The sequence below is a fragment of the Callospermophilus lateralis genome, assembly GCF_048772815.1.
Source record: "Callospermophilus lateralis isolate mCalLat2 chromosome 10 unlocalized genomic scaffold, mCalLat2.hap1 SUPER_10_unloc_1, whole genome shotgun sequence".
Taxonomy (NCBI): domain Eukaryota; kingdom Metazoa; phylum Chordata; class Mammalia; order Rodentia; family Sciuridae; genus Callospermophilus; species Callospermophilus lateralis.
Window position 1 is genome coordinate 297,099 of NW_027510151.1, and position 16,657 is coordinate 313,755.

The 16,657-nt window shown below is 34.2% G+C and overlaps 1 protein-coding gene across 1 annotated transcript in view; it reads left to right on the top strand.

The window, feature by feature from the left end:
* Positions 1-1,798, top strand: part of LOC143387286 (transport and Golgi organization protein 1 homolog) — a 38,294-nt gene extending 36,496 nt beyond the window's left edge. The window contains exons 26-27 of the mRNA XM_077107895.1: positions 131-293; positions 1,304-1,798. Of these exons, the coding sequence (XP_076964010.1) occupies positions 131-293; positions 1,304-1,617 (477 nt within the window). The 3' untranslated portion in view covers positions 1,618-1,798. The remainder of the gene's footprint in view (positions 1-130; positions 294-1,303) is intronic.
* The last annotated feature ends 14,859 nt before the right edge of the window (positions 1,799-16,657 follow it).

A 16,657-nucleotide genomic window follows, 5' to 3' on the forward strand; every position in this document is an offset into this window, starting at 1 on the left:
TTTTTATTGCACTGATGGTGTTCTCTGGACAGGTGCCTGTTTTGGGTTTTAGCTTTTATCGGTGTTGGTACTTTGTCTTAATACATAGGAATTTTAAAACTTTTAACTGCTTTCAAATCTTAAATTGCAGGTTAATATGGCTATGAAAGGGCCCCCTCCTTTCTCAGGGGTACCCTTCATGGGCCCCCCTATGGAACCCCCGATGGGACGGCCTCCACCACCTCCCTTTTGGTATGGACCGCCATTTCAGCTCGGTGGGCCTTTTGGGCCTCGACCAATTCCTCCACCATTTGGTATGATTATCTGAACAGTAGTGATTGACTTATAAATCACATTCATCTTTCATTTCTATTGCTTGCTAAAACAGTTGGTTGCTATCTCAGGACTTAACAATGAAAGGATACAGCTGAGTACATTTTAACTTTTCCTCCAGTTTTCTGGGATATATGGGACACTACATAATCTTATACTGAGATAGGCAATAGCTATCTCATAGACAAGGATAAGGGGCTATATAGAGAAAAGCCAGAAATATTACTTCTGCAGATGTTTGTTGAAAATATGTTGATATGCACTGCAATAGATGGAAAGGTGGATGAGACACATGCCATAACTTAACATTTTGTCACAGATATGAAAATCCTATAACATAAAGTTTGTAATCACCCATAATGGAAGCATAAGCAGTAGGTTATAGAATATAGAAAAGGAAAAGTCAAACCCTCCTTACCTTGAGAAAAGTCAGAGGGAAGTGTTAAAGAGGAGGATTTAACAGTGACCTAATAAATGTTGCTGATTTAATTAGGTGGCTGTGGAAGGCCTTTTCCAGGGGGGCATGCACCTTGATTCTGATGGCATGTGTAATGTCCATGCTGAAATACTTCATGAATTTTTAATGGATACAGTAATAAATAGTGGGATTTCCTTTTATCAATTTTTCTTTGATGTAGTAAAGTTCTTATTTCATAATCTATCATCTTGTCATGGTAATATAGTACTTCCAAATATAAATGGAGCTCTTGTGAGATAGAAATAATTCTGCAATTATATAGTAGGGAAAGAAAAAAGATAAGCCTGGAGCTAGGTAGAGCCATGTTTAAATCCTTAATATGTTGCTTCATGGCTGGTTGGCCAGGCTATAACCTAAACTTTTTCCATTTCAGTTTGCCTCATCTGGCAAGTTAGGATGTTCACCAGTTGATGTTCTAGGCTTGGGAGAAATTAAAGACTATATTAACATACTTGAAATTACCCAAGTTTAGAAATTTCTGGGTATTTACATAACTTCCTTTTTATTTTCCAGGTCCTGGTATGCGCCCACCAATAGGCTTCAGAGAATACGCACCAGGTGTTCCACCTGGACAATGGGATTTGCCTTTTGACCCTCGTGATTTTTTTCCAGGACCTGCACCATTTAGACCTTTAGGCTCATTTGGCCCAAGAGAGTACTTCATTCCTGGTGCCCCATTACCACCTCCAACTCATGATCCCCAAGACTATGGGCCACCACCTGCTGCAAAAGACTTAATGTCTTCAGGCTTTAAAGATGAACCTCCACCTACACCCAATTCTCAGAGTAGTGAGGGCTGTTCACAGGCCTTAAAACAGGGCCCATAAAATTAACCTCTGACACTTAGTCAGAAAGTGGACTATGAACTATTCATTGTGTTGAAGGATTATTGGCTTCAAAATATAAAAGTTTATTTTAAATGGTTTATGTTTTTAGAATGAAGCTGCCTTGGCGCAGTATACATTTGGAGCCAAAATATTTTCCCCCTAAATATCCCCCACTTAAACTAGAGTATCCTTTCAACTTTAAAATGTGCAATAAGGAATACCTTTGTTTTAGTTAATGTAGCATATACAATTGCTAAATGATTTAGAATGTCATAATTATGGACATTTCCTGTGGAAATGCTTTAAGAACATGTATTTCCATTATCCTATTTTTAGTGTATTCCAGTTGACAACAGAGAAATGGTGTTTTATAAGCTTGATTTTTCTCTTTAAATATCTGGTCGCAGAGACTGTTATGCTAAAAATGTTTACTCAAAGATCATAAACTTCATTTTCCTTCTTGCTGAAGTTCTTTGTTGTAATATTTCATAAAAAATTGTTTATTAATATCTCCCAAGTGTCTGTTGATTCATTGGATCGTCATGTGACTTTGTGCCATTGGGGAAGCATGTAAACTCACTCTCAGAACTGAAGATGGTGACTTGGCAGCATATTTCCTGTTGCTCACTGTTAAGGAGGCTGGACCTTGGTCAACTGTGGACTTATACAGAGGAATTTCTTTTACTTGTGAGAAGTCTTGTGGCTCTATTTTTGTAGCACATTCATGTACTTTTTTCTAACCACTGTCCATGTGAGAATGGTTTTCTGAGAATGAGTTTACATTAGTAGCAAGAGTTGTTTGACCTGAAGTTCTACTGCTTTTGCCATTATTGCATTATAACAGTAAAATATAGGGTGGTATGTTGTGTCTATAAAAAATAAGGAACTTTCTTTTAAAAAAATGTACACACACACTCTTCTCTTTCCCATACCTTGCCACTGATTTTCAAGGAATATGATAAAAAAATTAGAAAAGTATAATCCTCTGAGAAAGAAAGAATGAAACTCTAAGGCTTATAATGTCTTTAATCAGCAACTATGGGCTGAATTAAATTCTTTTTTTTTACAGATACTCAAATATATTTTATTTAAAAATCAATTAAAGCAAGTCCTGAATCTGTAACTACTGTCTTTAAAACAATGTTTCTAAGAACTAGCTCTCCAGAGCTGTAATTTTAATTACAGCAATTTTAACAGTACATTTTAAGAGGTTTAAGATTTAAATAAAATTATAAAAGCCTGGTACTTTTGTTTACTGCTAGACCATATTCTTCCATTCTTTAAAGTTCTAGAAAGTAATAGGATTGTTGAAACCTAGAACATATCATTGTTCTTTTTATGTCCCCTAAGTATTCTCAAAATAGGGGCAAAAGCTTCAGTGTGAAACAAAATCTCTGTGAAACAAAATCTAAACTACTGAAGATGACTCAGAATCAAAAAGAATTTGAGTCCGTTAGGAAGAATTCAATCTACATAGCCTCCATTTAATATCAGAAGCAGCAGCTATGTGTAAGAGGAAAACCATATAATAGCTTATGCCATTTTTAACCATGTAAAATAAAATTAAAGTCACAAACACCAATTTTGAATGTGTCTTTCAACCTCTACAGTATACAAGGCAATGCTGAAGTTACTATAACTTCTAATTTTAAAATAGCATTTAAATAAAGGTGATGTCAGCTAGAAGATAGATTTTCAAGGAAAGGCAGATTTATTTTTTTATTCAAAGCAACAGTAGTTTTCCCTCTAAAGCCTTTTTTGTATTTATTCTATTAGTAAGCTATAACGTGTTCTACGTAGTTTATCTGAGCAGTTGTGAACCCACCCATAGTTGCCTCTCCTTACATCCATCTGATTGTACCACTTCTGTAGCAAAGCCCAAGGTAGCTGCCCATATACCGGTTGTGAGAGAATACTGTCCCTTGATTCAATTATACTTTTGTATCTCAAAAGTTTTAGAAGTCCTCTCCAGCAAATTGTGTTTGAGTTTAGTTACTAAAATCATTTCATTTGTGAAGCAGTAGTGTTTCAACCTGAAAGTATTACTGCTATAGTTGTAATTATTGTCCAGTGACTCATCCCCTCCCACACTAGAAAGTAAATTTAAACAACTAATTTGTGAGATACAGATTGTTTTGTGTTAATTGCTTCAAGATAAAACCACCTTTTTTGGCGGGGAAGGTTTGGTCATTCAGGTCTGAATTAAAGCTAAGCTAATGACAATGTTCAATTTAAGTTTGTTTAATGCTGATGAAAGACATTCATACAAAGCATCCTCTTTTTTTTTTCCATATAACCCCATTCTTTGGTGGCAGCTGGGGTTGTGGCTCAGTGGTAGAGTACTTGCCTAGCACAGGCAAGGCCCTGGGTTTAATCCTCAGCATCACATAAATAAATAGAGGTTAAAAAAAAGCATTCTTATGTGAAGGATGCTAAATGTTTCTTCATATTAATGATCACTTTGAGGGGCTGGGGTTGCATGTGAGGCACTGGGTTTGATCCTCAGCACCACATATAAATATAAAGGTACTGTGTCCATCTACAACCAAAAAAAAAGGTTTTTTTTTTTTTTTAATTATCACTTTGATATACATGTTTTATAGTCTATGAAAAAAACAGAAAGAACAATGTATCAGTTTTGCTACATTTTAATAGTAGATTTTAAGGGAGCAACTTCAACATCAGTAATATCAAACAAAAAGGTACTGAGTACTCCACAGAGTACAGAGTGCTTCCAAGCACCTTGGAAAGTTTACATGACATGGAGAAGATGAGGCCCTTCTCTTGAGAAGTTTACAGTCTGGAAATTTTGACTACTCAAGAGTTTCAGTTGAGTGAACATTTTATTAAGGCAAATTCTTCATTTCCTAGAACTACTGTAGACTGAACTATTTTTGCACTTGTGAAATTAACCCAATCCAGATGAAAGAAAAGACTAAATTTGGTTGAGAATTCTTTCAGGCTCATATAGTTTTATTAACATTCATCTAGTAAACAATATTGACCTAACAGACAACTGAAAAATTAAAGACTAGATCTCTTGAAGTGCAAGGGCTAAAATAACTGTTATTCGTTTTAAAAAGCAAACAGATGGTATGATTAGGGTTTACACTAGTTTAAAAATAGGCCAAGTATTGCATTCCCTTCATGCATTGTTCATTTAAAATAGTGAATATTAAAATACATGTGTTCTACATGTAACCCACAAAAAAGCTCCTCACAAATCTTTATGTTCTGTGTATCAAATATCCACCTTGTGTACTATGAAAGTTTTATTTATATCTCATCATTAAGTTAAAAGTAATGTAAATGGTGAAATTATAATAGGCTAATGACCTGCATATTTTCATATGAATGTCAATATATCTAAATAGGAAATAAATGGCAGTTGTATCTACCTATATTAAAAAAAATAGAATATCTTTCCATATTTTGCATACTCATCACTTTATAAAGACAAGGTATGCAGGTTTTAAGGTTTCACAATCAGTTGTCAGAAAAACAGCAGTTGTTCCTGCAGTATCTCATTAGCATCTGACTCAATTATTTTTAGATTACATGATTTAAACCCACCCAAAAATTTGTAATTATTCTGAGAGAGATGCTTTTAATGTTAACCCTAGAATCATTAATGTTAACCCTAGAAACAATAGCAATGTGATGTAGAACAACTAATCAACATGACTAAAAATATGCTTACTTTCAGAAAAACAATCTGGTCATCTGGAAAAAAATCACAGCTACAATCTGGGGGGCACGCCCATATAAGATATTGCTCTGGTCAAGGCACACTATTTCTAAGTAGAACTATCAGATGAGGGTGAATTTAGGTCAGCTCTAAGGAACAGCCTATAAGACAGACCATAACTGATCCAATTTCCTTTCAAAGCAATCTGGTACTATCCTACCCAATTCAATTCAAAAGTTTGAAGTTGATTCAAATCAAAAGACCATATTGGAGCAAAAGTGAGCAAATGTGTAAACTCTAGCACATTCTTATTGCTGTATTTTAAATTTTGAAGATGAGCATACCTACCACAGCAGTATTGTTCCAGGAAGCAGGGTAGGAACAGTGGTAAATTAGGAAAAAGACTATTAATTGCACAATTAATAGAAAAGTAAAAACATGTTTCAAAATCTACAATAGACCTTGTATCCAAAGGAGTCATAACAATGAGGTGCTGGACTTTAGTTCTGTGGTACAGCTTTGCCATGGACTCACTGGCCTATAGGTACGGCTCACTTCCTGCCTCCTGAAGGATGAATATGCTACCCAGAGCTATGATGGTTTCTACTGAGTGGTAAAATTCACAGAAATTTCACATTATTCATGTCAGAATCATTCCTTGTGCAAAGTTTGATGTAGATGAAGATAAAGTGGTTTCTTGGTCAATAACTGCAATTTCTTTCTTTTAAAGTCAGTGGGTTTCTTGTATCTGTAACCACAATAGAAAGATGATTGTTTAAAATACTTTAATGATTGATTTACTCCAATGTTACATTCTAGATAAGAGGGACTAAGAAGAAACATGAACTAGTAACCATTAGAACAGTATGAATCCTATATGTATATCACTTACAGTTCTATTACAATTGGCCCAGGTTTAATCTCATCCATCTCCATGAAAGCAAAACACTTGGTGCTGGTAAACCTTTTTTTAGGCTTGTAGTGTTTGAATTCAAAGAAGATAGCTGCACCTAAGGAATTAAAACAAACCACATTAGCCAGAGACCACACATTTCTTATGTGTCACCAGAAGCCTATGATTTTACAAAGTAACGTGTCAAACAGTCTGATGACACAACTGTTGATAACTCACTGTGGCTGTCACTCCAAGCTCTTCTACCATGTCTGAGTGACATTTCTCCATATCATTTAATTCTAAAAAGTACAACAAAATTGTATAGCAAGAATGTAAGTTATGTACACAGGTAGAATCATAAACTATCAAAGAATATAAAATATTAAATACCACAAGAAAAACAGAAGTTACTTAAGTATCAGCAGTACCTATAGAAATGGTTTCAATAAGCACCTATATTAGAATAGAAATTTAAAAGAGTTCCTTTGATATTTTATTTCTCTCCCTCCTGAAACCACCATGCCCAGATTGTCCTTTCCATATTCTTACAAACTAACTGCCAGTTATAGTATCTTTTTACCCAATGCATCTTATTGAAAGAAAAAAAATAATTCCTTAACTGTTAGAAAGTAATCATTAGGTTCCTAAAAGGACTTAAGGTAATTATTAGAGAACCTGCTTCCTTAACTCTGTATTATGAGAAATACTTCCCTGTCAAATAATATTTAACCACATTATTACACAACTAGATAATGCAACTGCTAATTCTCATATTTTAAAAAAAATGTTGATTTGACTTTCTTTAAGTCAATATTCATAACTATGTGACATAAGATCTTGTTTTAAGTACACTATCAAGACAAAACCAGATAAATAGTGTCCTTAAGAAGTCCTTAAGAAGTCAGTAACTGATAATTACAAACCTTTGGTTAATTTTTCAATATGCTTCTGGAGCTCAATGTCCACATTAAAATGAACATATGTATCTTCTTTTCTTGAAGCCACAGTAGTATCTTGCACAGGAGTTAAATCTATGCCATTCAGATCTGGAGAAACAAATAAGTTTCTGCTTATGAGCATTCACATATACAGATGGAAAATCTAGAAACTGCAAAGGTTACAGTTCCCAAAGAGGCATGGAAAGAGCTGAGAGGAGATTCTCAGGCTAAGAGATTCCTATTTGGTGTGAGCAAGTATGTGAGAGTTGTTGAAGTTCATTGGGTATGTGGACAGAAATGAATATAGACTGGATAGGAGACCTCATGAAGGGGACAAGGAAGCCTTTACATGGCCAAGTGGACAAAACTTGATATTCATAGTGAAGTGGTAAAAAGAACAAACGTTTTCCTTAGGGAATAGTCCACAATATTTTTCTATGCAAAAAAAAAAAAAAAAAATCTGGAGTATATAATTTGCCACAATGGACCTCTGCCACCAATTTCTAACTTTGATCAAGTATATGGCTTATTTAGAAAAGCCTTTAAACCTAACCTTATAATTTCCCTGTTAAGAACCAAAAATGGATGAGAACAGCCAACAAAAACCCTTTTGTTAATGAATAATTTTTCATATATATTATCTAAATTTTGGTTATACTGTTTACAACATATGCTGAATCTACAACAACCAGATGGTACGTTATATATAGTTTTAATTTTCTGGGTTTTAAAATCTCAGTTTAATCAAATTCAACATGGACTCATTTAATAACTCCTCAGTGTTTATGTGTTATTCATTTATGTGTCTCAAAAAGCTCAAAAACAATTTAGTACATTTAATAATTAAAAAATATTTACATAAAATATTTCAGTGTAACATATGCAAAGGTAACTTAACATTTACAACATCATTAAATATTTTTGTGTTTTAAGTATACTTTCTGAATGAGTTTGCAGTTTTACAAATGGTCTATCAAACAATGTAAATATTTTCCAGTATACTATATATTTGATAACTGGTAACATCGGAATTTAAAAGTGTACCAGTATTAGTGCTGTGGATTATGTTCTTTAAATAAATCTTTTTCTTTGTGGTCATATTTTTCTTTTAATTAGCACTAATGAACCCATGGATCTGACTTTATTTCTGCAATTGATAAAAGTTCCTCCATTTAATTTCAGCACCGATCTGTTTTTTTGGTGCAAAACTACAGATTAAAATAAGCCATTTGTACTAACTATAGTTATTTCTGCAAAGTGGTATAATTTATTCCTTAATCACATCATCATCCCACGGGATTGCTTTCAGGGCATGGATGTTATGGACGCACCCTACTTCCCTGTCCCCTGATTTTCATCTGCCTCTGTAGGACTCACCTATGTAGATGCCTCAGTAGCACAGGAAGAAGAGGGGCTAAAGCAGGAGAGATGGGAAAATAGGACATGGGGCTTTGTGTAGAAAACTACACACCCATGGAAGGTGAGGAGTGCTATTGTTAATCTACATCCTGAAGGCTGTAGCTGCTGTTAAGGACAATGTGTATGTTTAGTCCGCACATTAGCTGGAATCTGAAGAGCAAAAATCTATACAAACTCAAAAGCAAGTAGGAAATATATTTTGTAAGTCTTTCAGAACTATGTTCTGTTATGATCTCTTCTAGGATTTTGCCTCATTATAGAATGCATTAAAGTAAGTTGTCACATATACAAGACCATCCCCTGTCAAAAACTTTGTCCCATATGAGATAAAACATAATGCAATTTGCCAGTTATTTACCCTTTACACTAACTGTAATATAGGGATCGATGCACTGTCCAGCATCTTTCAGACCAATTTTCTCAATCCTGATAGTAAGTAATGTCATTCCCGGTTCTGATGGCAACCTTGGTAATAAAGTACCTGGCAACAGAGAAACCTCAATAAAAGTTAGCTCCACCAATAATTCAGAGTAAATACTTTGACAAACAGAAGATATAGCCTACCTCTTAAGAACTAGCTAGGCATTATGTATTTTTATTTCCAAAATTCATGAACATCTGATTTATACTTTTTTAGAAAAATATTTAATTTTACACATAATATATCTGCATTTCCCAATCATACAATCACCTTTAAGCAGAAATAATAATTTCTATAATAATAGTGTATACTATGTATAATAAAAGTTTGTTAAAAACATCACTTGAGGAAGCCCAATTATACATAATAGTATAATATGCTCACATAATATTTATATTCCATATGTACTTCTATATTATACTCAGCATCTTAATATGAAGTGGTAGAACAAAGACAAGAAAAGCTTTTAAAATACTTGTTATTCTGTTCTAAAGTCTGAGACATTTAATATCAGAGTTGATCAATACATTCTTTCCTTTAGTTACTCCTAATAAAGAATAATTTACAATTTGATATTTATGTTTTAATTTAACTATATAGTCTAACTTCTATTCTTCATTCTATTTTGTATGATTTATTCTCAGAAATTAGTACTATATAGACTGCCATATAAAAGGGCCATTTGTATAACTGAACATTTTCCCCAAAACCAACTAAAATTTTTAAAACTAAAAACCCACCCAGAACAGCATGACAACATTCACCCACCAAGAACATATGAAGGAAGAAATCAACTGTTCAGTATGTTCCCTTTTTTGAAACTACCAATAGAGAACAGATGCAAATAAGCTGATTTTAATCAAGTATGTATACAGAACCTCAAAATACATTTAACAAAAGGTTTTGTTTGATGTTTTTCAAGTTTCTATTCATCAATGTGTTATGCTACTTTTAATGATGAGTTATTTGAAATACATGAAGCAATCAACACACTATATTTGAAAATACACATTTGATTGATGGCAAATGTGGCTTGAGGAAATTTTGGGAGGTAATGGGAATGTTCTGAACTTGTATAGTGATGACAGATGCAAAACTCTATAGAGGTGTCAAAAATCAATAAATTTTATTCTTACAGAAGGGAAATCTTATGATATACAAATTATACCTCAACAATGCTGTTAAAAATGTATTACTTTCTAATTTAAACAAATATGAAGACAATACAGACAAATGCAAGAATGGGAAGGCCTGGAGGCTGCATTCCACTGTTGCATTAACAAACCTAAATGGGCTCAGGCTGATATCATTAAATATATACATAATACCTTTTATGCATCTTCTTTGATTGACAAATGAGGGTACTTTTCGAAGAGGGGCTTGTACCTGGACATCTGAGATGAACTTCAGAGAGCTAAGAAACACCTCTGAAATTTTATGAAAAATGTGAATATGTATACATTTATATTTATATACATACATATTCACGTGTATGTATATCATATACGAATTTTTCTGCAGAAAAGTTTATTCTATTATGTAGTACATGGCTGTATAAATATGCTACAGTTTATGTACAAATTCTTGTGTTGATAGATATTTGAATTACTTCAAGTGTTTGGATATAGTTAACAAGACTATTATAAATACTCTTCTGAACATCTTCTGGTGCCCATAAGCACCCATTTCTGAAACAGAGGAATCACTAAGTCACCTGGCATGTTACCTCCATATCTACTATGTAACGACAATCCATTTCCCAAGGTGGTTGTGCCAATTTTTATTCCTAGCCCAAGTGCAGTAGTGTTCCCATTGCTCCACATCCTCACTAGGTACTGTTTTCTCAGATTCATGTTAGCCAATTTTGGTATAAAGAGTTCAATCATTTTAATTTGCATTCCTCTGAAGATTAATAAGGTGAGCACCTTTTTGAATAAATCAAATAAATGATTTTCTCTTTTCTGAAGTGTGTTCAAATATTTTGCTCGATTTTTTATTGAGATGTCTATCTTATTGAGCTGTAGGAGGTCTCTATTATTTTGCTGGACAAATGTTTTACAAATAGCTTCTTAGTAGTTTTCTTTTATAAAGACTTTTTGTTGAAGTAGAGCATATACAATTTAAAATGTACAAATTGTTAGCACAGTTTGCTGAACTTTCACAAAGTGAATACACCTGTATAACTAGCATCAGATCTAGGAAAGATATGATCAGCCTCCTGGGAGTGTCCTTCCCCACACCCTATCCAATTCACTCTTCTAAAAGATAGCAACCGTTGCTAACTTCTAACACCAAGTATTAGTTTTGAATGTTAAGAATGACTTTTGTCTATCATGGTGTCTTCTGATTATAATAAATACTTACTGCTAGTAATATCAAATTTCTTAATATCTTCCTTTACAATCAGTGCTTTTTATGTTATATTTAAGAAAACTTACCCCACTCCAAAATCATAAAGGTATTATCTTGAAAGCATTTTATTGTTTTGCCATTCACACTTAATTCTATATGTCACACAGAATTATTGTCTATGGTGTATAGTAGGAGCTTTAATTTCATTCAATTTCACATAAATACTCAATTGTCTCAGCACTACTTATTAAAAAGACTGACATTTTCCACCACTGATCTGCAGTTCCACCTCAATCATAAATCATGTGGCAATCACTTTCTGAGTTTTCTGTCTTACTGAACTGTTTATCCTCTTATCACTAATACAGTGTCTAAATTCTATAGCTGTATAAAAGGTCCAGGAACTGCAATAAAAATTCAGATGAGTTTCAGAAAGAGTCTATCTTTATAAATTACTTCTTCTAATTTATGAACTAGTATATATCTTTACATTTTAAAAATCATAACATTTATTTAATAGAAGTTTATTTGACCTAAAAGCCTTCAGAAATAAAGACCTACAGATCCAGGGAAAACTCCTGTTTTTATGTTTATGTTCCATGAAGAATGAATGGCCATGTAGAAATGACTGGAAAGGGGGTGTGAGCTAATGGTAAAAGGCTGCCAGGGTCCTAGCAAGCCCTGTCTGGTCAGATTCTTCTTGGCCTCTCTGTATAGCCTTCGTTCCTTCTGGACCTAAGGCAGGTCCTGTCTGGAATGAGGGTTTTTAAGGGAGGGGGGAAGGGAGGTTAAGGGGACAGGAAGGGAATAGCAGGGAGGGTAGAGGAGAGAGAGAGAGAGAGAGAGAGAGAGAGAGAGAGAGAGAGAGAGAGAGAGAGAGACAGAGAGAGAGACAGAGAGAGAGAGAGGTTTTATGAGAGAAGGCTTTGGGAGAGAAGGGTGAAGGACAGGAGGGCAGGAGGAGGGCAGAGGCTTTGCTGCTGAGGTTGCTTTCGGGATTCCAATCTCCTTCAGTTAGAAGTTCTCAGCAGGCCAAAACCCCACCCTTTGGGCTATCATATTCTGATCTGACCCTGCCCACCTTCCCCCTCTCCCTCCCTCCTCCTCCCTTTCTCCTTTTAAGAAGGGAATGTGTAGATCTTTTCATCTTCTAAGATCTTCTTTGATTTCTCTGTTTAGGGTTCTGTAGTTTTCATTGTATAGATCTTTGACTTTTTTTGTTGATTCTCAAGTATCTTATTTTTTTTTTGAGGTTACTGTAAATGGGGCAGTTTTCCTCATTTCCTTCTCAGAGGCTTTGTCACTGATATACAGAAATGCCTTTGATTTATGGGTGTTGATTTATATCCTGCTCCTTTGCCGAATTCATTTACTATTTCTGGAAAGATCCACCTTGCTCTTGAGATAGGCAGAATTAATATTATCAAAATGACCATACTACCAAAAGCACTATATAGATTTAATGCAATTCCAATCAAAATCTCAATGGCATTCCTCATAAAAATAGAAAAAGCAATCATGAAATTCATCTGGAAAAATAAGAGACCAAGAATAGCTAAAGAAATCCTTAGCAAGAAGAGTGAAGCAGGGAGTATCGCTATATGAGACCTTAAACTATACTACAGAGCAATAGTAACAAAAACAGCATGGCATTGGCACTAAAACAGACTGGTAGACCAATGGTACAGAATAGAGGACACAGAGACTAACCCACAAAATTACAATCATCTTATTTTAGACAAAGGTGCCAAAAACATGCACTGGAGAAAAGATAGCATTTTCAACAAATGGTGCTGGAAAAACTGGAAATCCATATGCAACAAAATGAAATTAAACTCATAACTCTCACCATGCACAAAACTTAACTTAAAATGGATCAAGGACCTAGGAATTAAGCCAGAGACTCTGTGTCTAACAGAAGAAAAAGGTAGGCCCTAATCTTCATCATATGGGTTAGGCCCCAACTTCCTTAATAAGACTCCTATGGCACAAGAATTAAAACCAGGAATCAATAAATGGGATGGATTCAAACTAAAAAGTTTTTTCTCAGCAAAAGAAACAATCCATGAGGTGAACAGAGAGCCTACATCCTGCGAGAAAATCTTTACCCCTCACACATCAGATAGAACACTAATCTCTAGGGTATATAAAGAACTCAAAAAGCTAAGCACTGAAAAAACAAGTAACCCAATCAAAAAATGGGCCAAGGACTTGAACAAACACTTCTCAGAAGAGGATATACAATCAATCAACAAATATATGAAAAAATTTTCAACATCTCTAGCAATCAGAGAAATGCAAATCAAAACTAAGATAAAACTCTTATCAGAATGGCAGCTATTATGAAGACAAACAACAATAAGTGTTGGCAAGGATGTGGGGAAAAAGGCATACTCATACATTGCTGGTGGGACTGCAAATTGGTGTAGCCAATCTGGAAAGCAGTATGGAGATTGTTTGGAAATCTGGGAATGGAACCACCATTTGACTGAGCTATTGCTCTCCTTGGACTATACTCAAAGGACTTAAAAACAACATACTACAGGGACACAGCCACATCAATATTTTTAGCAGCACAATTCACAATAGCTGAACTGTGGAGCCAACCTACATGCCCTTCAGTGGATGAATAGATTTTTAAAAATGTGGCATATATACACAATGAACTTTTTAAAAAGAGAATAAAATTATGGCATTTGCAGGTAAATGGATGGCATTGGAGAAGATAATGCTAAGTGAAGTTAGCCAATCCCAAAAAAACAAATGCCAAATGTTTTCTCTGATATAAGGAGGCTGACTCATAATAGGGTAGGGAAGAGGAACATAGGATGAATAGATGTATTCTAGATAGGGAAGAGGGGAGTGAGGGAAAGGGAGGAGGCAGGGGATTAGCCTCCTAATGAATGTGGAATGAATGTGATGGACATCATTATCCAAAGTACATGTCTGAAGACACAAATTGGCTGTCAACCTACTATATATACAAACAGAGATATGAAAAATTGTGGTATATATGTGTAATAAGAATTGTAATGCAAAAAAAAACAAGTACATGTATAACGTGAATTGGCATGAATATGCTTTATACAAAGATATAAAAAATTGTGCTCTATATTTGTAATAAGAATTGTAATACACTCCATTGTCGTGTATTTAAAAAAAATAAAATCAATAAAAGAAAAAGAAGGGAATGGGGAGTGGGTAGATAGAAACTGTGGAATGAACCCAAACTAACTTTCCAATGCACATATGTGAATATACTATAATGAAACTCATCATTTTGAATATCTATAAGATACTAATTCTTAAAAATGTAAATAAATAGATCAGTAAAGTGGATCAAAGGGAACAGTGGGAGGGAGGATGGGGAGGGTGAAGGGACTGAATTGGAGCAAATTATATTCCATGCATTTATAATTAGTCCAAATGAATCTAATGTCAAGAATAACTATTATGAACAAATGAAAAAAAGAATAATGACTTCACTGTTTTTATAAAATGCATTCTTATAAACAATTCAATCAAGAGAAATGAAAAAGTAAAAGAGAACGTACAATTAAACATCTCACCAACCATAACAATTATTAAGTCACTCTTCCATCTTTTTCCCTAATTTCAAGATTACTCCAGTTTCCTTTTCCTTTTGATATTCTTTTCTTTCTTTCAACAAAGGTTTATTTTCTACATAAAATTCTTATATTTATTTTGTTGAATTTATAATAAGGTCCATGATATTATTTAATACTACTATAAATATTATAATAGTTCATTTTCTAAGCAACTATTACTTATTTGCGATAGAATTGATTTGTCTGTACAGATTTTATATCCAGAAACCGCATTATCTTATTAATGAGTTATGAATAGGTTTTTTGCATATTCTCTATATATTCATAAATATGCAAATAAAGAACATGCCCCCTTTTATATTTCATTTTTCTTATCCTAGTGCAGTAGCTAGGGCTTCCAAAACAATTCTGATGAAAAGAAGTAATAGACACTCTTGTTTTGTTCAAATTCATCATTAAATGATTTGGGGCTGTAAATGTCATGTAGCCATGTTTTATCAAGTTAAGGATGTTTTTCTGTTCTTTGCCAAGAATTGTTTAAAATCAAGGCTGTATTCTTCACTAATATACAACCAGTGCAGGTCCTAGTGCAAAAATTGCATAATGAAAGATTCTATGTATACTTTCAGAATAGAAAAGTGAATGACATAGTAAGAGAACCAGTTTGCTTGATTTGCATGAAATATAAGTCCCACCCTGCCTAACAAGTATTTACTATGCTCACAAATTTTCTTCCTGAAAAATTCTTTTAAATCAACATTTGTTGAATTAACGTCACTTTTCATTAATTTATATAATATATTAAAAATGCTTTTTATTTCTTTATGTATAATTAATCTCCTATGGAAGATAACTTTTAATAAACTATAACTCTTTATTTGCATACCTCTATCTGGAAGCCCCATCATTAAGTTTTAACAACTGGTAAGAGCTAAACATCAGGAAGAGAGTACAGAAAGCTGGAACCTAAATGTCCAAATAATTCCTCACTAAGAAGAATTGTGGTAATGGAGTAGAAGAAATACAGCTTTGCCTTTGGGTCCTGGCTCATCTAGCTAGCTTTTTTAAACCTCAATGTCATAGTCCAGAAAACAAGAAAGTACACATTACAGAAAATTTAATCAGTAGCAGAACTAAAACTATACCAAATGTTCTGCTACAGAGTAGATATCTACAAGTGAAATCCCACTCCATCCCAAGCCTCTGGATTGTGGAATCCATGGTATGTTTTATAACTCTAGTGTGGGGATGGTGGAGGAAGACCAGAAGTTACTTCAGACCTGCCACCACCAGTTCTTAACTACCACTGTTATAGACTGAAGTGTCTTCCCCCCAAAACCCATATGTTAAAACCCTAACCTCAAATGAGACTGTATTAGGGGATCAAGTCTATTAGAAAGTAATAAAGATTTAGTGAGATCATAGGGATGGGGTCCTAATCCAATAAGCCTGATGTCCCTATAAGAAGGGGAAGAGACACCAGATCCTACAAGTTCACTCTCTGCAAGCGTAGGAGAAGGGCCATGGGGCAAGAAGGGGACTATCTGCAAGCCAGAAAGAGCACCCTCAATGGAAACCAACTCTGATCACCCCATGGATATTACACTGTTAGTCTCCAGAATCAATAAAATAAAAAATAAATGTCTATGGTATGAGTCACAGACCCTGAAGTATTTTGTTAAGGTGGTCTGAGCAGATGAACAAACCCACTCACAAGATTCAAGATTATAATTAGAGTCACGGTGAAGTTAGTAAACA